General features: G+C 40.4%; 1 protein-coding gene across 2 annotated transcripts in view; it reads left to right on the top strand.

Moving 5' to 3' along the window:
* Nucleotides 1-4181: 4181 nt before the first annotated feature.
* Nucleotides 4182-24428, top strand: part of slc38a4 (solute carrier family 38 member 4) — a 39710-nt gene continuing 19463 nt past the window's right edge. The window contains exons 1-3 of one of the 2 annotated variants that reach the window (XM_072672455.1): nt 4182-4268; nt 22774-22955; nt 24182-24272. In XM_072672455.1, coding sequence (XP_072528556.1) covers nt 22855-22955; nt 24182-24272 — 192 coding nt within the window. In that variant the 5' untranslated portion in view covers nt 4182-4268; nt 22774-22854. Of the gene's footprint in view, nt 4269-18759; nt 18813-22773; nt 22956-24181; nt 24273-24428 lie in introns of those variants that run through there. The other variant, XM_072672456.1, reaches the window with a different exon arrangement.

Here is a 24428-nt window from a genome sequence, read left to right on the forward strand (position 1 = left end):
AGAACTTTCTAAATGGGCCGCGGAGTGCGAGGGAATTGAATAGCTTAGAAAAGGCTACAGTAAAGCAAGTAGTTTTATGTTTGATATATTGGAACACAGCACCTCCAGTGACATTTGGCAGAGCATAACAGAATGCAGCGTGTCGGCTCACTAATGGTATTTTTGGAAAGGGTTTACCTTGGCTAGGGTGACCCAGTTCATAAATATAGGCCTTCATCAGAGAGTGCGGAGACAGACGTGGAGATGGGCTGGAGAGTGCAAGGGGTGCAAATGCGGGAATCTCTTCTTTTAGGACCTGCTCCGAATGCTCTCATTTCAGTGAAATTCGCACATGTATCCACTTGTTCTGGGAGGAGCCGCAGCAGTGTTCTATTTCTAATCTAGTCTTCTGGCAGAACCCTTATGTATTTCACCCAAGCATAACACACTCTGCTCTTTCTAGTGCGTGTCCGTTTCATGAAGGAATATCACCTTGGTACATTTACTAATGTTTTTCTATTGTGAAGAAATAAGAAGCAGCTCGATAGGCTGCAGTGCTGAACCACATTTGAGGTGAACTTGTTGCACTTTTTGGAATTGCTGACGCGGCGTGTGCTGAAGGCTTTGTATATGTATCATACTCCACTGTGGCAGCTGTGGCACCTTATGTGCAAAGGTATCTTGAAAGAGGAGAAACAGCCAGTCAAGTGTCAGAAATGTTTAGTTAGGACAGGCCTGTTCTCCCAGAGGGAGTTTACTGAGGTGTCAGTATACAGGTGTGCACATGGTTTTCATATAACCCTGAACAGAATGCTGACTGCACCGTAAGAAAGTATTGCACTAATCAAGGCTTTATGGTGTCACCCTTCAAAAAAAGGAGGAACGAGTCTTCGATTTTAAAAACAGGTGTTTTTCAGTGGTTCTTTAGTAAAGGCGATGGTCCTACATTGGACCCTGACAACTCAAAGAGCCATTTGAATGCTTAAACGGTTTCTTTATATTATGGAAAGCCTTTTGTATATTGTATATGGTTCTTTTAAGCGCCAATCAGCCAATTCCTAAACCCCAAAACTGTCATTTTTTTCAAGGCTCCACAATTTACGTACACCCAGCCCACTAGAAAAAGCCTTTCAACGCCTAAGGCTGTGACGCAGTAAAGCGCAACCTCTGCTTTAGGAGAATGTAGTGTTGTTGCTGCTTTTAACACTTGTAACTGCAGAGATTCTGCTAGTTGTTGGTAAACAGGTTGCTACACTAACCAGGCTTTGTGACTGTGCCAGTGCCAGTAGCCGGGTTTCCATTCAAATCCCTGTCCACCCCAGTTATGCAAGAAACTTTAGATGACATAGCTGATAATGATTACAATCAGCATCTAAACAACCAAAATAGAGAGACTGAGCTCCATCTTTGCTTTTAGCAGAATCTTCTTTTATGGCGGTGGAGTTTGCAGTTTAGAGATGCCAGGCAGGACGGGCAGTGGCCCACCTAAAGAAGGCTGAAATCTCTGTGCCACCCCAATGACGTCCATCATACATCTGGAAGAGGCATTTCAGAATGTCGGAAGCTGTGTGTAAAGATTGTACCATCTGTAGGGCCAGCCGTTACTCCAGCCACCACCCACCAGCGCCAACTTTTTCATATTGGTTTTAGGTATCTGCAAACTTTTCTACGTAACTGCAGCGTAACGCTTTTTTGCGATGTCCTTGGTGGATGGGTAAATCTGCACGATGAAGCAAAAGCCAGGGAATAAAGCTGGTATCCCAGCTAGGCTACATCCCTATCATCATTTCTGTCCAGCGTCCAGTCCCTTGGCCTACATTAGGATTAAGCTAACTACACATTAAACGGGAAATCACCGCACCTTGCAAAAAGGCAAAGCCCATGAAGGCAAATGAATGCTAGATAAGGGGGTGCTAGGGTAGAAGCTAACCTGGCTTCAGTCTCTCGCTAGCTAACCACACACTGCGCTTAGAGGTCACTGAGAGGAATGCAAAACACTAACCAGTAAGCCTCAGGAATCATTTCAGGGCTCAACCAAAGCTATGCTTTGCTATGCAATGCTACACTAACACAAGCAGAGCATAAAACAAGGTTCCCTACAGAACCATGACAACTCAAATAGCCAGATGGATGCTTAAGTGGTTCTTTTCCTGGCTAATTGGTTCTTTACTATGCTATATGTGGGGTTTATATATATATGTATATATTATATATATATATATATATATATATATATATATATATATATTATATAAATGATTACATACAGCACCAAGAAAAGTAACTCTGCATGTAGGGTCATTATTGCAGATCCTAAAAGTAAAGGCTGTGAACTAAAACTGATCCTCAAGCTTTAACAAGATTTTTTGTAAGCTTCATTTTGTAAGGGCTTCGGAGGCTGTTTGAAAAATGAATCATATTGCAGACCTGCTGTACGAGGTGCATTCCATAACACTGTGATCAAGGACAGGAGTATTTGCCCGGGGATCATCTGTGTCCTCACTACAAAAAGCCATGTAATCTGACAAGGCCCTTTGTGAATGCCCAGCTGTTCTTCTTGTAAACTAAACGGGCAACATCAGAAAGGCTGTGTTAATTCTATTTGTTGAACTATTCCGACTCCTACTTCTTCTGCCAGTCGTGCACGGGACAGAGGTGTAGAAATCAGTCCGCGCGCACCTTAACCCTTTAAGGCCTGTTTGTGGGCCCATACTTCAATTCCTTGCCCTCAAATGACATGAAGTAACATGTCAGGTTCACAGCAGTTCCTGCATGATCCATAGTACTTACTGAATGATTAGTGCATACTAAAGAACAGAGCTTAAAAGGCTGGGGTTTAAGGGGTTAAGTCGTTCTACCTACTACTGTAGAAGCCATTCTTGGGGAGAGACACACCCTGCACTCATTCATCCATTGAAAAAAAAAAAAAAAAAACAACTCTTGCAAGGGTGAGATCAACCCAGAAGAAGTGGAGACTGCTGTATGTGCAACTGCATTCGAGGAAATCCCAACTTTGTGGACACTGGAAGTGCAAAGCGGCCCCCTTTATTTGGATTGCCCCTGATAAGATTATCTACAGATGCTCAAATTATTAACAAACTCTCTGCTGATGACATGCAGTTGACTCTCGGCAACGTTTGGTTCAGGGTTCAGATTAGGACTACAGTTAAGATAAAGATCAGAGATAGGGTTAGTATAGGGTTATGGCCTTAATTTGAGGTTATCCTTGACTTTGGCCTGGCTGTGGACAACTGAAAAAAAGATTAGCATTAGCCATGACTTGACTTGAGATTTAGCTTTTTTTTTTTTTTTTTTTTTTTAAAGATCCCAAGCAGTTGCATGTTAAAGGGGAAATCCGTGAATAGTAAAACTAGAGAATTGTAGACAGTGTTATACAGTGGTGGTTAAAAAATAAGGGGTCATGGTGTCAACAATGTAAAAACAAGGTAAGTCCTGGGTTGCCTTGAAATCCTGAGCTACATAGTAAGATAACTTACTACCAGAAGTTCAACTGGCTCGCAATGTTAAGTTAACCTCTTAGCGAACGTTTTACCACTCTTCTTTCTTCTTTCGTTTGAGTCAGTTTTCTCTCAAACCTACCAAAAAACAATGTCTCAGGAATCTGCTGCTGAAACGCACAGCCATCTTGTATGTTTGACTACATGGGGTAGGTTTTAGAGGCCCTAAACTCTTCAGATGTCTGGTTTTAATCACCACTCGTGTAAACAGGGATCTATACAATCCCCATTTCCCCCCTCAAACCACTTTAAATGAAATCACTTATCAATGTAATACGAAGGGGACTTTCTAAGTATCAGGGCCCAAGACCTTCACCACGCTTGCACGCCATGGCGGTGAGAGGAATGAACCAATGGGAGGTTATCTCCAGCCGACCCGGCTGGCTCTCCCTTTGCAGAGGTAGCCTATACTCGGTTGAGTAGAGGGGCGTCGGTAAGGGGCGACGATAACCTAAACAGAGAAGCACGTTAGCAAAATCTCCTGAGGACTAAGCTGGCGAAGGGTCGTTGCTTAGTCAAGCTCAGTTATGTGTCCCACTGCCGTGATAAGGACGCTTCAACAAGCGACCCCCGGCCAGCTGGTCCCACCAAGTGCCCCCCAGCCCGTGGGTGTAATTTGATGCTCGAGGAGGGCTGCCATCACATGGTGGAAATTTCCACGGTGGCTTCCCTGTTAAATGGGTATGGTCTAGAGGAGCGAGGAGCAGTCGTCCGCCTCCTTCCTATCGCCTGTAAGAGAAAGATCTGCGGTCATTTCCTCGACGAAATCAGGTGGGTAGCCACACACACACACACACACACGCAAAAACACACTGTTTATGTGGGTGGCGGGAGACATGTTTATTCTCTTTAAGGTTTCCTCAGCAGCCACATGCAGGAACTGTGGTTTGCTTCCCTGCAGCTCATCACCAGAAAACCCAGTCCAAGGGGGTGATACCGACCCGCGGGGCGCGAGGGCTGCTGTTCAGAGTTGACCTAGACCCATTTCCACCACCTGTTAGCGGGGAACTACCTGGAAAAGGCGATGTTTATGTTCTGAGGCTACCCAGAGGTGTAGCCATGCTTGCACGATGGAAAGGGGGGGCTAGGGTGTGTAGCCTTATCTAACAAAACACAACACACCGTCTCTCAGCGCCTCAGCTGGGCTGTGCGGGACCATCAGAGCCGCGTTTCTGCACATTTCGCACTTTTATGGGACAAAATCGTGTTGCCTCAGTGCACACGGGAGCACACATGGCTGTATTGTGATGTGAGCATGAGTTTATGACTGTGTGTGAGAGAGAGAGTGTGTGTGTGAGAGAGAGAGAGAGAGTGTGTGGGCGCGTGGCACCGCGGCACCGTCGTTAGCCGCCTTTATGTCGTGGTTCATGTATAAGAATGAAGAAACCGAGAAGACTGTGTGCATTTCTGCAGCGCTTCAAAACATCGACCCTGAGGAAGAGAAAAAGAAGCAATAGAGAAACTGACAGTGTTTTGACGCCAATGTGGCCAAAAACACTCACACACACACACAAGCGCGCGCGAGGCTGTGGACCTGTATCGTTAGCTAAATATGGTCTACTTCCGCGATAAAGTCAGGTATCGGTGAAGTTGAGGCTATTAAAGTTCCCCGATCCGCCACGAAACGATGTTTATGTGGTGTTTCGATCGAGTTTACCATGTGAGGACAGTATTTGGGGATGATGGCTCTTTTTATATATTTTTTATTTTATTTTTTTTTACCTACGATTAGACTTAGCGCGCCTGTGTGTGTGTGTGAGAGAGAGAGAGAGAGAGAGGGAGAGTGATCAGTTGGCTAGCGTTTTGTCACAGGGGAGCATTTGTAGTGCGCATTGTTACCCGGATTACCTACAAAAATAATATATATATTTTTTTATTATTTTTTTTTTTTTTACCTACGATTAGCGCGCCTGTGTGTGTGTGTGTGTGTGTGTGAGAGAGAGAGAGAGAGAGAGAGAGAGAGAGGGAGAGTGATCAGTTGGCTAGCGTTTTGTCACAGGGGAGCATTTGTAGTGCGCATTGTTACCCGGATTACCTACAAAAATAATATATATATTTTTTTTTATTATTATTTTTTTATTTAAAAAAAAAAGTTATTTTAAGAAGAGTCAAGTCGTGAAGTGTTTCTCATCCAGTTTATCCTGAAATAACTGAATTACTAATCCGGGCTCTGTGATTTAGGCTTATTGCAGTGTAATAATATAATAATCACCCCTCGTGTTCCCTAATATCGAAATGAGCTACAGTTAGCCTGCGCTAGCTAGCTTTCATGTGCGCCTGATCTCCTGAAGAGGTGATGTTGTGGTGGAGGGTCTAGAACATTCAGTAGGAGGGAGAGAGAGAGAGAGAGAAGTGTGTATGTGTCTCACCCACTGCTGAGAGACTCTCACACACTTGGGCTGGTAATGTCACTCTTTTAGTATCTAGCTAAGTCTTTACTCCTGTATGGATACCTATCCTCTAAAACCTCCACTCCTCTCTGTTCACTAGCTGTGTCTCTCAGTGTACTGTTGGAGGAAATCCGAAAGCTGACACTACACAAGTAATTCTCGTTTCTAGAGACTGACGGACAGACAGGACCTTTCACTAGTTTTCAGTGTGTGTGTGTGTGTGTTTTGTTGTTGTTGTTATTTTAGTAAGTTCTTAACAAATGTGTTCTAATAGAAAGAAAACCTCAAGAGTTGTAAGAGCTTGGCTGGCATGTTTCTGAGCCACCGGCTTTGGTGCACGGCCTACTGCAGTTCGCTACCCCTGTGTGATTAACGCTGACTTACCCAGAAGCATCACTTTGGATCCTAGGTCACATAAAGGAAGTGTAGCAACAGTTCTGTTTGAGAAAGATTGCCGAAAACAAACTCAGTACATGAACTTTACACCGAGGCCCCTTAATACACACTGAACTGACGCAGGTCATCGGCTGTCATCTCTGCTCATTCGCACATGCAGATCAGTAACTGGCCACATTGCCTAACCTGAACTGCATACCTCCACATATTCCGTATTTTAAAATGATCAGTGTTATAATATTAAATATGTATTATAATATATATATTTTTAGTGTTTGTTTTGTAAAGAAATGACAAAACAATCAATAAAAAATATATTATAATATAGATTTAATATTATAAAACAGCAGGACTTTATTTTACCACTTATTTTCGAAGTGTGATTAAGTTCAGATCCTCTGCACACACGCCTGCACTCTCTAAAGCATAATTAATGTTTAATAATTACACTTACACACCGCAAAAAAAGCATAAAGTGTGACGTGTGCAAAAGTAATGGCACACTACAAAGGCACAGTCGTGGTATCATGTATTGTTTTAGCTTGTTTTCGCTTACAAAATAAAAAAAAACGTCTGCATAAGACACAGGATAGGGATTAGTGCATGTGTTGATCTGCTTTATCTGGCATTCATACTGCATCTTGCTTCGCTTGCTTGATTTAAGAGTGTGAGGTTATGCCATGGACTACATTTCTGGACTGTCAGTTCACAATTTAATAAGAGACTGTGTCTGTGTTTCTCTTGAAATAACTGACGAAAGATGTTCTGCATCTGTTTGTTTGGTTTTTTTTAGTTCACACTAGTTATCCATAACAATAATAATACGTCTATTAACTGACTATGTCACATATACCTTGAATTGTGTTGACAAAGTGTATCCCAAAGCTGTTTTGCTAACCAGGAGTTGTAGAATCGGTGTAATAACATGCTCATAGGAATAGCTGGTCCCCTGCAGTCAGATACAAACTGTGGGTCTGTAACAGAGGGACAGAAATAGTCATTTCATTACGGGCTGCTGTGTGTAATTCACTATTTTGGTTGGCACAGTCAGATGTTTACAGATTTTTTGGAGTTTGCCAAAAAAATACATTTTTAACCCACTAAAAACAGAACTGATTAACTGACGACACACATGTGGTGCTTCTGTCATGGCATCAGTGCTTAAGTATCAAGCCTGAATTTTGTTTTTAACTGTGCTGAAGATAACTTCCTTTTTTATCCAAAACTAGACGAAGTGATTGTCCTTTGCCTGTGACGGAGCCTGATGCAACACCTCACATAGTTGCCTAACAGGCTGGTCCTGGTGCTTCTACAGTGTTACACACAACTCTGAGAGTGTACTCATGTGAGAGGTAACTCATGTAACGCCCTAATCTTGACTGCTTTGTGTTTCGTAGCTTCATGTGCGATACTGGATGCGTAACAAGTTACACCATCTACTTGTAGGTATTTTTAGACATTGTCCTGAGCATAGTGGTTGGATAAGTGGTTTAATGGTGTGTTTTGATGTCTTCATTATTATGTTCGCAGCACTGTATCCAAACCTTCACTCAGAGCTCATGGCAATGAACTAATACTTTAATCCTATTAAACCTAACTTCTCACCTGCAGTCCTTTTAGCGGCTTTGGCGGTGGGCCCTTAAAACTCATTAAAACGTGCCAGTAGAGGAGTTTCAGCATGCACATGTCCACGTTGGCCATAGTGAAAAGGAACGGGAGCTTTCTGCGTACTACTGGGTTTTTATCAATGTATAAGACACTCTAGCCTTCCTTTATAGTTTAAATTAAATTGATAAGCGGTTGTTATTGCTTTGTGTGATCAGACCAATGATAAAAGGTGACTGGTATAGAATTGTTCATCATAGATAGATGAGACCACATTTTTTTCCCATAATGCCAAAAACATTCAGTGTCAGTAATGATTCCAAAATAATGCTGATCTAATATTTTGTCTTTAAAATCTCCTAAAAATAAGATGTTTTTATTTTTGAACTGAGTTCAGTCAGCCAAGACATGGTTGACTGCTAATGTTTGCTTTTTACTGTAAAATGAGTGATGCTACACTAACAAACACAAGACACAGTGTCACCATCTCGGTAAATCCTAATCCTAATCCAGTTCCGAATTTTTGTTGTAACCACAGTGTTCAAGCGTCATTTAGTGTCCTGAAGGCACCATTAATAGACATTACTGCCTAGCTGGCAGCATTGTGTACATTCTGAGAAGGTAAATAAAGGAGTTTACAGTCTGTAGTGTGGAGCTATTTTACAGTGGAACATGAAAACAGACCATAGTATCTGAAATTTAATAAAACTGTCGCTGAAACAACCTGTTTTACCAGCGGGAGAACCGCACACCTTTCTTTGTTTCTAAACCAGCACTGAAGAGCTCATTCAGAACTGAGTAGATATTAACACTATAGAAGCCCAAATCTTAGCACTGTCGCCTCACTATAAAAAGTTTTTTTAGTTCACTAATCGTCAAACAACAACCAGTATCAGTCCAGAGTGTGTACCACTACACACACAGTGATTTGACTGCAGCGTTTTAAAGGAACTGGTTGCTGATTGGTCAGGGAGGGAGTTAGACCGGATTATAAGATATTAAAGAATGTTATTTTAAGAAAAGTCTCTACCAAACTAAATCAACCAGTTCAAAATGTCTTATTATAGAAACTGATACTTACAATAAAGTGATTTTACTGAACATATTAATCAGCAGCTCATCTTATCATCTAAACTTTGTGATACTCAGGTCGAGACTCAAACCGAATTTTGGGCAAAATAACAGGGCATCCCTAGTTATAAATACCCAAAAGCTTCATTTATGTGCTTCAGAAATCTATAGAAAAAGCTTTGTAAAATTTTATAGCAACACGGCATAGATGGACCATATCTGGATGCATTTTGTGGGTTTGAGAGACATTTTTGGGCGTGTATTTACAGAGACGAGAGTGGTAGCAAGTCCATTGTTTGTTAGCAGCATTTAGCCTAGCATGTAAGCTAAAGCCGCAAACTTCACATACCAAACATGTCCAGGCTGATCAACTGAGTAATGAATCATGTAGGTTAGATTTTTCACCAAACTAATCCTTTTAGATGAGCATCTAAAAATAGGCCGTGTGAGAGCTTGCAGTTTAAGGATTGATGTATTACTGGATCGGATTCGGTCCTTTTATCTGTCTCACACCCAGGCCAGCATTTTCTGCTGCTAATAGTCTTTACTGATACCCATCAGTATCTATATATATCATTTTTGTGGTCAAAAATAATAAAAAGATTCATTACATGTTTAAAGAAATGCTGCAGCAGCATTGGAACGGTCCCGTGGCCCTCTGGAATGGCCTTAAAGGAATCACTGCGCTGTCTGAGAGGGATGCGCTGGTGTGAACTAATTGCAGCTGCAGATGTGAACTGGTTGCATTCAGACAGTATCGCTTTACGCCGGCTCATCCAACACAACGTGCCTTAATGGAATCTTCAGTCACTGTAGTGTGCAGTGTGTAAGCCTATAGTTAGACGGGCGTTTAAATCTGATTGATTTCACACGTCCAGCGCATATTTCATTTGTACCTCAAAATACAAACTGCAAAAAAAATCCATATCAGTACATCGTTTCTGGTTGCGTGTCTATGTACAACTGTAAACGTACAATTTAAACTAAAAGCTAAAGGTTAAAGGACTACTTAAGCATTTTTTTCATTTTTTCAAAGTATTAAATCTGTACCCATTATGTATCTGTATCATGGTTCAGCTACAACAGACTATAATGCCGATGTGTTTCCCTGTGCCTCTAAAAGTGCTACCTCAAAACACCCTCATAATAGATCCAGCGAGCAGTCGTTTGGAATGTGGGACCTGCTGTCCAAGTGTAGTCTCAGGGTAGTCCCTGGTTATAGCGCAACTATTCCACATTACATTACATTTCTGCACAAAATCCTGTCCTCAGGCCCTCTCGTAATGAACTTGACGGAGGTTACTTCTGCAAATGTTCCCCCTCAGGTCGGATGTGGAAATTTCTAGGATGGATTCGTTACGGTGGCATGTTCATGGGCCGATTTCTGATCTACAGTTGGCAAGGACATCAATCAAATTCCAGTCTGATCTTCATGAGATAGGGCCGCATGCTAAATGTTAAAATTGGGTTGGACGTGTAGCCCTTGGGAGAGTGTGCTCTTTTATGCTGAGGTTCATCTTCCTGTACTGAAACCAGAAATCAGATGATTCAGTTATCTATGTACAGCAGCATCGTCTAATCTTGTTGTGGTTGAATTTTTTAGACCAATGTGTTTTACTACAGTGCTACTGCTAATAAAGCGATAGGCAGGGTGGACATGACCTGCATCACACTGATGAACTCTCAAAGACTCATTTAGATGTTTAAATGATTCTTTGCCTGGTGAAAGGATTCTTTGTAGGGATGTTCCGATCTGTTTTGTTTTTTTGTCCACGATCTGATCCGATCTTTGTGTTTCTATAAATAATACAGTCCCACAACTTCGAAAAGATTAATACACAATTGTAAACAGCAGTCAAATCACTAGTTTCTATTATCAGACTACATTCTAAACAGATTTACTTTGGAGCCACTTTTTAAAATCTTTAGCACCGTCCTCGGTAATGAATGTGCTTTTTAGAATCGGTTAAGAACCAAAGAGAGAAGTTTGGTTCACTTGCTGGCAGAACAGAGCATAAAATATTTTTGTCATTACACAGTTACAAAAAAATTGTCGCAGATTAAGGCTGTCAGGGGTAGGTTTCAAAAAATGTGTTGTGTTTTTTTTTAGAGGCTGAAACAGAATTGAGAAATGTTGAAAAACTTGTCGTATTGTTCATTCATAAAGCAGCACAGAAGCAACTGTCAACACCTAAAGTGCAACCTAGTGTGCCAGAATTTCTGGACAGTGGACTATAACACAGTTCTGGGCCTTTTTCACAATTGTCCAGATATTTTTGAACATTACCTAATTTTCTCCTTATTGATCCACTCCAGTGTTTTGGTCAATAGAAATCTTCTCAGCCTGCTGCAAAGACAATCAGCTTGTACAACATAACGCAGGACTGCAGGCCTTCGCAATCTCACGCGTTTCTGGATCTCGTTCAGATTTCATTTGTCCGTATGAAAAAAAGCCAGGTATAAACACCCGTAAGATCACTTTTATCCACATTTAATTGCAAGTATAACAGAATGCATTTTCTGTGATCGGATTCCGGGAATTCTGGACATGCGAGAACCATCTATTGTCCCATAAGTTGTGTTTTCAAGCCTGACTTGGTTAATAATCCTAAAGTCACATATCTTTAGAACCATCGATATTTAGTATTCTATAAATAGTCTATCAAAGCAGATGCCCCTGATTTTGTCAAGCTAATTTGCACTTGGCTGCTTTAAGTTTTATATACTTGTACAGTATAGATGAAATAACGCTGAATCTACAGTTGCACTACTGTACTGAAACATCCTTTGATTGGTTACAGCATTTTTTTTTCTGAGTACTCCCTCCACATTTCTCCACATCAGGAAAGTTGCCAAAACAAGGCCACTGCTGCAGTAATGATTAACACACAACATACTGTAGCTTAAACAGTACCATTTCAACCTGTGCCCCATGTGGAACATTAGAGGACAATTCTTGTCTCAAGGCCATAAGGATATTGTCCCCAAAAAGCCATCTGTGAGTTTAACCGTTATTCGTAGTTTTGCTGTGTCACCCATGTCCCAAAAGACTAGCAGATCAATAAGTCCTGTAAGGTCATGAACAGAGAGTGTTTGCAGTCAAGGACATGACAAATTAGTTGCGAAAACAGGTGTCTTCTCCTTTCCTTAAACTCACTATTCATCTAGGAGAAGTGTTTTTGCGTTTGTAGTGCTACATGACTAGTGAGCCCAAGTCTGATGAGGTAACTATATGGCTAAGCTGTTCTTAGCCCAGTATCTGAAGAGCATGACGTTAGGAACATCTTGATTGAACTCATTAGCTAATAGAGCTGCAACAAATGACTATTTTGATAGTCAAATAATTTGTTGATGATTGGATGAAAGGAATACATTCGTTTAGATTATGAATTGCTAAATTACCAAAACCTTTTTTATTTTTAAATTTGATATTTACATTTAAAGTTTATGGTTGTTTTATGCATTTGATAATTAACAACGAAGACAATAAAGATAAATTCTTTGTTCAGAAATGTTTTAATGAACTTTTCTGCTAATAGAAAATATTAATAATCAGTTTCCCATCATTTTTCAGATCATCAAACAAGTGGGAACACAAATAGGTATTTTAAGTATTTTGTGTCACTGCTTGTGACACTGCTTCCCGCTCATAACAAGCAAGCTGAAGTTGAAGGGCTGGACTTTATCCATAACCAGCAAGCTGACTGGCTATTTTGTCAAAAGGGCAGGACTTTGTTGATTAGTTGTTGCACCCCTATTAGCTAATTATCAAACTGTGATCACCCAACATCAATGCCTGACCTCACTAATGCTAATTGCAATCAAATCAGATGCAATCAAATGAGAGAATGCCATTACTCTTACCAGAAGAGTGACAGTAACTGCAGCAAAAGGCAGACAAACTCATTTTTAATTCTTACTAACTGTCCACAAACCTTTTCCTAGATAGCATACCATTGAATTTAGTGTATCGGCAATGATGTGCCTTCTGTCTGCAGAGAGAAATTGATTGTGATCTTTAATATCAGCCCAATGCTGAGGACTATCTTAAGTTTATTTTGTTTATGATGTGAAAGGTGTGGACTTTAAGTTTATCTCACCATTTGGGAGATACACCCTCCGGTGTTTCTTTAAAGTTCTACGCTCAGATTGGAGATGTGTGTTTAACTCCTTAAATCCTAAGAGTCTGTATATTAGCCTGCATTACATATCAGCTTCGTCATAATTACTGAATAATTTATTGCATGTACCCAATCATTTATATTAGTTCTATTAGATCCAGCCAAGTGCTCACGGGGTTAAGGACACTCCTTAACTGAGTGAAGCCTTCTGTCCAAGCTCATACAGAGGTAGTGCTTTGAGCAATATTTACATGTACACTTTAAACGTACGCCAGCTCACATGCACAGACCCGTGTGAATGCTTCTGTCTCAGGACTTATTTGTCACATCATCTCTGTGCAAAAATCTTTAAATAAGGATATTTAAATTTGATAATGAGGTTGTGAGGTCTAGATGCAGATATTTAAGAATGAAAAAGGTTCACTGAAGGGGCTCTTCCCAACTGAATTCTTTTTAACAATGCTGTGTAATGCTGTGCTTGCATAAAGGGACTTCCAGCGTTGTTCTAGTTGGTGCTAATTTACCCAATGCTTTGTCCCAAGCAAGTTTTAGCAGTGAAGCATGAGATACATGACATGTATCATGTATCTTAAATATATATAAACTTCCAAATTTCCATTAGTAACTTCCATTAGTAAAGAATAGCTTCACCAGTTTGTACAGAATCCCTATAGTTACTGAGTAATACACCCTAGTGTGTAATAAGCCTTTCTACATTAAGGGGTTAAACAGGACTAATTCAACTCTGTCTGTAATAAAAACATGCAGTTGTTCAGTGTTCTGATACAAAACAACTGCATGATATGTGACAATATTCACATTAAACAAATACAAATACAAAAAAAACATTTTGCTCATCACAATTACAAAACTTCTAGCACTAAGCATAAAATATCATCATATCGCCCGCCTCTAGAATCAGGCAACTTCCGCTCTAGGCAAGCAGTCAACATTCGGCCATGTTTGTTATTTTGAATTTAAATTGCATTGTGGCCCATTAAGGAGCAGATCATATTATATATAATGTAACTTATAGCTAATAGAAATAATAAAAAATAAAATGACAAATAAAAAATGACAGAAAAATAGAAAATAAAAACGGTTTGTAAAAGTTGGTCGTAAATGGGAATCAGAATCAGAGCCATAAAAGTGAATGATCAGTTACCCTTATAAGTTCTTTTTCTGTAGCTTTCTTTAACCTAAGCTTGACCTTGGCCTGGCATCATCAAGCAGGTATGTAGGGGAGAAGTGAAATTCAGTTTTTGAACAGAATTCACTTTTTCTGTTTGTTTTCTGTTTGTTTACATTTTCAGAATCACTTTCAGAGTAACATCCAGGGATCTAGCAGTCAAACACAGAACACCCCCCGCACTATCGGAGCAATTACACTGGGGTTTACAGACCAGCGACTAAAATATGTCTTAATGGACCAAACCCAGAATGGCTTGTTGTTTATTCTCTGCAGACATGCTTTGGTTTGCGAGTTTGACATGGTAATTTCACCAGCTTGACACCATAGACCATTGATTGCTTTACAGTATTACAATAAAAAAAGATTATTACCTTTGTTGCATAATGAAATCTACCCAATCAGTTGTGAGGTTTTATCCTCTAAGAGATCCAACATTTACACTGGCATGGTTGTGTTCATCTGTAACTCAAACATGTAACTCAAAACATTCAAAAAATGATTCAAATCAAGCACTTTTTAAATAAATATTTTACTTTAAAATGTTTAGGAGCATCTACTTTTATAGTTTTACATCAGTAAAAATATGAACAGTCCTTCAACTTTTACTTAATCATGGGATCTGTGTACTTCTGCCACCACTGAAGCCACCATCCATCAAATTCTTGCAGTTTCAGATTTTATACTGCTCTTCTTCAAACCTTAAAATTCAAATTCATACTCTTTCTTTACTGATCTTTGTCATATATGTATTTATAAGAACAAAAAGAAATGTAAGCTATACTCCAGTGTGCTTTGCTTTACTCAGTATTCAGACACCCTTGTCACATGGTGTTGTAGGTGGCTGTTATGAGGGATAAGTTATAACCGGATCCACTTGCAGAAGCCGGATTAGTGTATTATCACTGTTTAAATTGCCCTGTAGATGCTAACATCACTATTAATCCCAGCAGAAACTCCTCCCTGTCACTACAAACTACTGATTTGCGCACTCTTTCCTGACTTCAGACCACACAATGATTTTTCATGAAGGCATGTTTGTGGATGGTTATGGCATTTACTCTGGAAGTGCCTTTCATAGCCTTTCATAGGGCTGTGTACGAGTGTTTGATTTCATCATATACAAACAAAGATGATGTAAATTCGACAGTACAACCTCTAACACCACCAACCTCTTACAGAGGCACTGATGTGAGATCAGAATTAGGTGAATGGGCACGCTTGGCCTAATCTTCATTGGTCACGGGGTCACAGAATGAGTATGTTTTTATATTCAGGGTGATTTCACACTTGGTTTGTTAAATGTATGGGTTCAGTACTGATACTGGTGATAGTATCACAATGCTCAACACTGAACAAAGAAAACTGTGGCACAGCATTAAAAGCACTCCTCCATTGTCCGAACTAAAAGAGGTGCTAATAGTAGACAGTCTACTAACACTTTGCGCCAATGGGGGCAGCCAGTTTGACCGGTTAACCATTGTAAGAGCTCACATGCAAATGTTCATACAACTTCAGAATTAGCATATGAGCAGAACAGTATAAAGCTTTGTTTTACTCATGCATGTTTCAGTTTGGATGGAAGCTCATTTCGGTCCAGGTAAGAGGAACAGTTCTTCTGTTTCAGGTTTAAACGATGACACATTGGCTCAAAATAATGACATATTAAAATTACTATTGATTTGACTAGACTGAAATAATAACTATTCAAAAAAATGCCTTCATTTTTTATTTTTAGAAAAATAAAATCTGATATTTTAATGTATTCAGAAATAAATAAATCATTGTTTTGACATTGTTTTAACACCTAAACTTGAGTTGTGCAGTGTGCATTTGGAAACACACCAGCACTTTTTTTCTTGTTTAATTTCATAGTGTTTGGAAATGATGTGATTTGGAGTTCAAGGTGAATGTTTAGCTACATCAAAGTTTCATGATGAACTGACCATTAGAAATGCTCTAAAAATGACTTGGAATAAAATCTTTTTACATTGACTTTCTTTGAAAGCCGCAATATTGCAGATGCAACGTTTTTGCGTGATAACAGTAATATATGCTTTTGCCAAAAGTTTGGAAAATAAGTTCTTTTTAGCAAAAACCTACCGTAATAAATAAATAATATTTATTGTGCCATTAAACATTTAAACTTAATTTAAAACATAGAATAGAATATTTTCTGAATTTATACTGATGATTAAGTTTAAATGATGAACTTGATTAAGTATTACTTTTTGAAATGTGCCTACCAAATGTGAAAAGCCCAAATTCAGTTATGAGAAAAAAACATAGTTATATAAAAACAATGTAGAAACTTTCAGAAAATGTTTCTACACATTGAAAACAGACCATATATTCTAAAAAACTAAATTGTACAATTTAGAATGTTCACGTAACATTCTACTAACCAAACATTTATATCGGGGGAAATTGCTTTCAGATGTTTATTGGATTGAACATAGAAATGTCTATTTTTTTTTATTAAAACTAAAAGTCAGCCTGATGCTGAACTACTTAGAGCAGCATTATGCAAGAATTGGTATTTTTGTTACATCAGTGCCATAAATACCAATATACAAATCCCACTGTGCGCCCCCTTCCTCCCTTTATTGACAGCTAGACACATGCATTTATTGACCAGTTGAAGGATCGCAAAGTGCAGTTGCAACATTCTGGGCCTGTCTGTGGAGTGTAAACACAATTTTAAAGCTTTTAAATCAGTGAATACAAATTGTATGAGGTGTCGTTAGGATTGACACTGTGTTGACGTTTGGTTTTTGAGGCCATTATTGCTCTGAGAATGACTCGAAAGCTAATGTTCCCACAACGTTGTTCATGTGGGAGAGATGTTTGAGCTTGTTTTGGTGTCCTGTTACTCAGGTCCAGTGAAAGGAACTGCCTTGGTCTTGGCTTGGTCTCTCTGTGTGTCCGATTTTTCTTTGTTTACAATAGAAGACAATAATTTGTTCATGTTCTCACACTGAAGATCACATTATCTTCAACGGCTTCATAAAGAGAAGCCAGACAGACAGTTCCTTTTATAGCACAAAATACATTGTGGTGTTAGAACACAGCTAAATACCTTTCCACCTAGAGTTTTATAAAGTATTTCAAGAGTTTCAAAACTTCCAGGACATTCTTTCATTCATATTTTTCCCCTCTCTTTAATCCATCAGAACAGTTAGTTTTCCAGTCCTAGATTGAGGCTAATTGACGACTAAATCAAAGGTTCACCACAAATGCCACAAAGTTAGTCCAAGACTAGACTTTGTATCGACATCAAAGTCCAGAAAATCAGACATTTTCACACCCCCACTTATTATTTTTCACTCGGTTTACACTATGGCCGCTAGTGAGCCTAAGTGGTGAAGGGCATTTGAGCCTGGTGTGGGTTTTAGCTTGATATCAGGGTGAAGTTTAAAATTCTTTGCTTTGTTTTGACCCTTGAGCCAAAGCTGGTGATTGGCTCTGTGGGTTTAACTGCGCTCGTCTGCGAGGGGTCACTCCATATAAGGAATGGCCCTCAGCCCAGGAAAGCTCTTTCTCCTTGAGATGAGAAAATGCATCTGCATCCAGACAGTAAGAGTGCGTTTATTTTATCACGCTGGGTTTCTGAAGGATCTCCCGCAGTGGATGATGTGCTGGAGCTCTTTGTTTGTGTATGTGTTGCTTCAAGTGCTTTGTCAGTCATTTGACTGATGGTGTTCTTGTATTGGTGTAATAATATTGCAAATTTGCATGATTTATGATGCCAGTTGAAGCTTTTATTAGTGAATGGTGGACTTCATTTTTAAAATTGAACTCATTACAGATGTCAGGTTTGCCTATCCCAAGGCCTAAGCTTGGATTAAAGTTAGTCTGGGAATCTGAGGCAGTAATCCAGCTCCATTTTTATTTTCTTTCTTTCAACTTAATTACGCTACTTACACCACCTCTTTCTAAGCCACAGCCATCTCTTATGTCTTTTCTGAGGTGTGTGCTGTGATTTGGGAAGATTACCTCGTAATTACCCCCACGCCGCGTGGCTCAAAACGTGAAGTGTTGTCTGGTCACCGGAGCAGACATGCTATCCAGTACTTCTCAGACCTAGGGTACACTATCAGCCTTACAGTATGTGTGTTTGTGTCTGTCAGTGGGTTTGAGAGGTGCTAGCTCTGCCCCCTGACAGCTGAACAGCTGCTTCTGGAGTGCGCCTCTGTCGTACCGCGTGTGTGTGCAGGCATGTTTGTATGAGCCTGTGCTCTTGTGTAAATTGAGGACAAAATATCCCAAAAAGTGACCCATCCCTGTCATCCCAGAGGAGCAGAACAAACAGCCATTGATGCAACGTGTTTTATCTTGTACTGCACTTTTAGAGTCCTGTGTGCTCCGATGACGCAGGTGGGGAGGGGTGGGGTGGTCCGGGGCTGAGAATGCTTCCAGCATAGCAGAGTCCTGATTGGCTGCAGAAGGCCCTCCCTCCGCTCTTAATAGCTGCCACTCACCTGCAGGAGTAAAAGCTTCACTTCTCCCTCCTGCCTTCAGCACGGAGCTCTATAGCCTGACTGTGAGTACTTGAATGCTTGAATCGAGCGCACTTCATTTACACCACAATGAGCCATACACACCTCATACTGAGCCATCTTCAGTCGTTTTCTATAGCAGATCCACTTTGTTGTCATGTACGTGATCTTGTGTGTGCAGTTCAGCAGTGTTGTCTTCTGAGTGGACAGCTGTGTTTACTAGTTGCAAGTTTGTTGAGAGCAAGATGCTGTCTTTTGTCCTCCCCCCCTCCCTCCAGGGGGGTTTGCGGCTTTTACGGTCAGTGTCAGGACTGGCCATGAGCGTGGGATGTTAGTCCTACCAAAAGTTCACTTTGAAGACTTTGTTTTTCCTGTCGTAAAGGACATGGGCCTCACCCAGCTGCCCTGCATTCCTCACAGAGTCGGTGTGTGAGGCTCTTCCGAGCACGCTCAGCTTCGCCTCTGTGCGCCTCTGTTTCATTTGGTTTGTTGTGTTGAAGTCTGCAAGTGTGGTTGGAGCAGTACTTTCTTAAAAAGTGAATGTCCTACAAAGAGTTCTTTGAGCAATGCCATAGAAGAATCACTTTTATTCCATAAAGAACCATGCTTGCAAGGTTTTTCACTATAAGAAGGTTTTCACTATTTCAATCATGGTCTTTATGGAAGCAATGGTGGTTCTTCTGTGGGAAGAACGCTTTGTAGGACCTTTATTTTCAAGAACGGGAGATGCCAACTGGTGTATTCTAGTGGCACACAGACTCTGACCTTTTCGAATTGAAATGTTTGAAGGTTCTTCAATGTGAAACTTTGGGGGAACCCCTTAAGATGTTTTGAGGAACCCTCAGAAATGAAAAGAAATGTTTTACGGAGAAAAGGGTTCGTTAAAGCTCCTTAAAAGGTTTTCAATTGAAGAACCTCCAAAAGTTCCTCAAGGATCTTTGTACTTTTGACAGTGTACTTTTGTATTCGATAAAGTGACAATGATTTACAATCCTGTATACACTTCTAATGAAGAATTAAGCAGAAGAAGCAACACAGAAAAACCTAAGCATTGCTATGGTTGACTTGCGCTGTCACAGGGTTTGTGTGCTGAAGGCGTTAGGTGCTTTACAGGTATCCAAGAGTCGTAGGAAGACTATGTCTGTCATATTGGCAGGGCTGGTTTGACGAGATTCAAGTCAATTGACAAGAGTTCTTTCAGACGTGTCAAACAGCTATGCAGCCCCAATTAGAAATCCAGCTGGAAAAATGAAAAGAAGTGATTCCATAAACCGAAGCTTGGTGATGCTTCGGTTTATAAAAAAAAAAAAACGTGTAATTTGGCATTAAATTAATCTAGAAACCAATTAGAGGTGCTCTGGTACCGATGGCAGCTTGCTCAGCTCGCTTTCCGTTTACACGGCCAGGCCAGGAGTTCCTTAGTGGAAAGTTTTTAGCTTTCCATAAACGTGCATCCCGAACGGGTCCGGAACAATTCTGGCCACGCTCATTAAACCTATCAAAGAGGGCTTTGTGTGAGGATGAGGAGAATTGTGGGTAATTTGATGTACGAATGGCTTTGGCAGTGTTGTCTTGTTTGCTGCTGCATGACGTGTTACGTAATGCTGTTCTCCTCACTGGAAAGGAGGGAAGTCTTCCAGGTAGTAGCACAACAGTGTGCTATTCTGCTGCAGCTCTAAATAACTATCCATGGCCTGGGTTCTGAGGAGCTCAGGGAAAAGGCTGCTGTACTGGGCTACAGAGTCTACATAATGTCCACACGTATGTTTTGTTACTATTCTCCATACATATCATATCTTATGTGGCGCTTTTTAGGAGGATGTATTTCTTTTTCAGACACTGATTCAAAGCATCTGAATAAGTCAACAGGTGATTTCCGGTTGTGTGAGCCATGGAAATGCACTGGTGTGGCTTGAGTAGTCTGTCTAGAGGACTAATACACATCAAAATCACCTCTCCACTGGTATTAAATGGATGGACAGGTTTTTAGTAATTGTCCTACACCAAAAAAATCAGCAGCTAGTTAACCTGTTTAGGTTGTGGCTGTCTGTGATAGTCCATTCTTTTAGCTTTTAGCACTTCTACAGCTCTGGCTATACCTCATCTGCAGAATGGTGTTGTTACTTATTTTATAAAATGTTGTTTTTTTCAATGACAAATGAAACATTTTATAAAATAAATAATTAAAATAAAATAAAACCACTGTTTTTAGGTCGACATACCAAATGATTCAGGTTAATGGGCTCTCCTCGCTAAGTAAACATAATGGGCAATATCAAGGTCTGCAAAAACTATCAAGGTCATGTCCGTATATTGTGCAATAAGTCGCAAGCATAATTATTGGGACAGTCCTACCATAAAAAAAACGTAGAAAAGTACAATTCAAGACTGTATTTTAGTAAATGACTGAATAAATGAAGGCTAGACATGCAGGCAACATCAGATCAAGGGTGCTGTAGTATTATTTTTTTTACTGTTTTTGCACGTTTTAATACTGTGACTGTAAAAACTGTATAAAGACAGCAATCATTAATGATAATTAGAATCCACAGTACTGTAATCTTGCCCAGTGGTGGGAGTTTTAAGCGAAGTTATGGTTTCCCTCCCACAACATTGGCTGTATAAGCATGACCAGCCGCACGTAGCAACAGGGATGGTCACTATTGTGACCTGAAGTAGGTTCACACCATGGTGTCTCTGTTTGTGTACATAAACATAAGGTCTGACTTAGTGTGCAGTGTCCACAGCTTAAAACTCCACATAGAGCGCACCCAATCTCTCTCTCTGTCCTGTCCCCCTTTTTCCTGTCCCCTTCAGGAAGGAATTATGCCTTTCTTTCTTAATTGGCATATAGGCCAGTGCAGCAGCGATATTGCTGCAGCCTGCAGTGTGCAATTGAGCTTCTAACCAAACACTCAGTGTTTAATTGTGCGATGTGAAAATCTAGACCAAGGGTGGGGAACTGAGGGCCGGAGTTTGGGGATTTCCCTGCTCTAACAGATCTCCTAAACCTGGAAACAGATTGCAATAGGTGAATTGAATTGCATGTGCTTTAGCTACAAAACCGGAAAGCTGTTCAGTTGTCTGGCTCTCCAGGTCCGGAGTTTCCCACTCCTCTGAAATCAAGAGTATTCAGAAATTCTGCTTTTGTCTGAGTCCAAGTCATTTTGGAGCATTTTTATTGGTTCCTCATGAACGTTTGCCATGAATCATACAGAACAATTGTCAAAACATTTACACTATATGGACAAAAGTATTGGGACACCTACTCTTTCATTTTTCTGATATCAAGAGTAAGTGTCGGAAGTGTTGTGTTGCGTAAGTGTTTCTACTATCCAGGGATGGTTTTCTGCTAGATTGCTAGATCTGAGGATTTCATTGCATTCAGCAACAAGAGTGTTTGTAAGGTCAGGATGTTGGATGATCACCACCGCAACCCATCACAAACTCCCTAGCCCATCCCTAAAGTATTGGATGGAGCACCATCCTTCCAGAGAGCTCAGTTCTGGGGAGCTTTATACCTCTTTAGCCATTCATGTTTATCTGCTCCATTGAGTTTTATTCTGTTGGCAATACAGTATAATTTAAAGAACATGATAAGCTGTGTGTGTGCATCTGCACATCTTCGTCAGTAATGGGTGCAATTTAAAATAGCTGCATGCATTTCTTAGCTGAGTTGTCCACAAACACTTGGACATATAGAGTATCTGGACATACATAACATCTCAGACCTTGTGGGTGACAACATATCTGCAATATAGCGTTTTGTCCATATAGCCAGATCCACTCTAAAGAGACTCGCCTCACCATCTTCAGCAGATGGGAGCCACTGTAAGCATTTTTTGGGCTAGATGTTATCTTTTTCTTTTTAGCAATATCTTATCTAATTTGTTGAATGTCTCCCGTCCAGCAGCCTTGCCAAGGTGCTGTTTTAGAGGTTTTGGAGGTCATTGTGGCCGTCCTGACCACGTTCTCTAACCCAATTCCTTGTGTTTTTGTTTGCAGGCAGTGTTTCCCATCATTTGACTAAGAAGAAAACCCTGTCCTGCACTCCTCTGTCTGTAGTCTTCGCTCAGTTTAAGCGCCATGGACCGTATGGAGCTAAAGCCTGTAAGTACCGAGGCGGACGATGACAGCACGGACGAGCGCTACCCCACTCCCATCGAGGAGAAGACCCCCATGAACAGGTCAGTGGCCACACATCTGCTCACAAGGCTACTTCACTTACACCTGACTCAGCTTTTTGGCCATGGAACATCACTTACACTGGACCAGGCTGTGGTTCACATTGAGAGATACATATTGAAAGTGCACCATAAAGGTTCTTTGGAGGGAGGCCGTAGATGAACCACTTTGGGTTCCATAAAGTCTATTCAGTTTTTTTTCTCAAATAATCATCGGTCATAATTTTAAGTATGAATATTAGAGCTGGGTACCGTCCATATGTGAACTAATACCAGAACCAGTACTATTGAATTTGGTTCTGGTGCCCAAAGGTACTTTTTTGGTACTTTTTTCTGTAATAACAATATATTTATATTTATATAAAAATATTATTTTAGTTAAAAAAAGAAAGCTGTTGTCAGCATTTGGTTATTTATTTAATACATTGTGTCACTTCCAATGTGTGGCCATGCTTGTATAAATCCATTGTCATATACAGCCTTTTGTGCTGTTAGGGCTGTTAGTGTTAGTTCTGCTGTGTTCTGATACTCACTGTACAGGGCTGTGATGTACACATTTCCCTCAGTTCTTTCTCTCAGTGTGTAACTTACTCTGCTTCATTAGGCTTACACATTCTACAGTAGCGTTGGCTGATTCTGTGTTAGATACTGTGAAAAAGTGAACAGACTTGTTTTCTAGTGGAAAGTGCAGCAAAATCTAACACGTGAGGTCAGGCGCAGCGCATCCCGAGAGCGAAAGCAGTATCTGTTTGTCTTGCATTGGAAAACAAGCTACACATGTCCATGTATCAATGGAAATAAACAGTGTGAAAGGCTACAGCAGCCGAAAAACTCTATTCCACACTGACATATTTCAAACTTTTACACATGCATGCTTCATTGACAATGGCTGCAGGCATGCTGCTAACATTAGCACTAACTCTGGCTTCCAACCTGGCTTCCAGGCTTTTTTGTGTTTGACCAGGTGTTTGCTCAGGTAATTGTGTTTTCATGGCCAGCTCTGCTCATGTTACAAATAATGCAGAGAGCGCAGGTTATCTATAAAATCATGTTACATTTGATCCTTTCTTAATACAGTGAAATTGTCCATGCGGTGTGGATGATTAACCTTGTGCCATTAAATACATCCCCCATAGCTTTTGCTGTAATTCCCCTTGTCCACCTCAAATTAGAAATTGTCATTCCTCTCATCTGTCCCATAATAACCTGTTCTGGGTTTCTTTTTGCAGTCAGTATATGGACGAAGATGATGCAGAGAGCCAGAAGTTCCTTGCCAATGGAATTAAGAAGAAGAAATTTGAGGAGTATCATGAAGAATACGTAAGAATATAACACACTTAATGTAAAGCATTACACATGAGGCAGAGGCTAGCTCCTGTTTGTGGATGTGTGGCGTCTTGAGAGAGGCGAGGAGAACATATTTCAAACAGAAGCTTAACAGGCATGACAGGCAAGATTTACCACAGGGACACAGCA

This window comes from Salminus brasiliensis, chromosome 2, assembly GCF_030463535.1.
Source record: "Salminus brasiliensis chromosome 2, fSalBra1.hap2, whole genome shotgun sequence".
In the NCBI taxonomy this organism is placed as follows: Eukaryota; Metazoa; Chordata; class Actinopteri; order Characiformes; family Bryconidae; genus Salminus; species Salminus brasiliensis.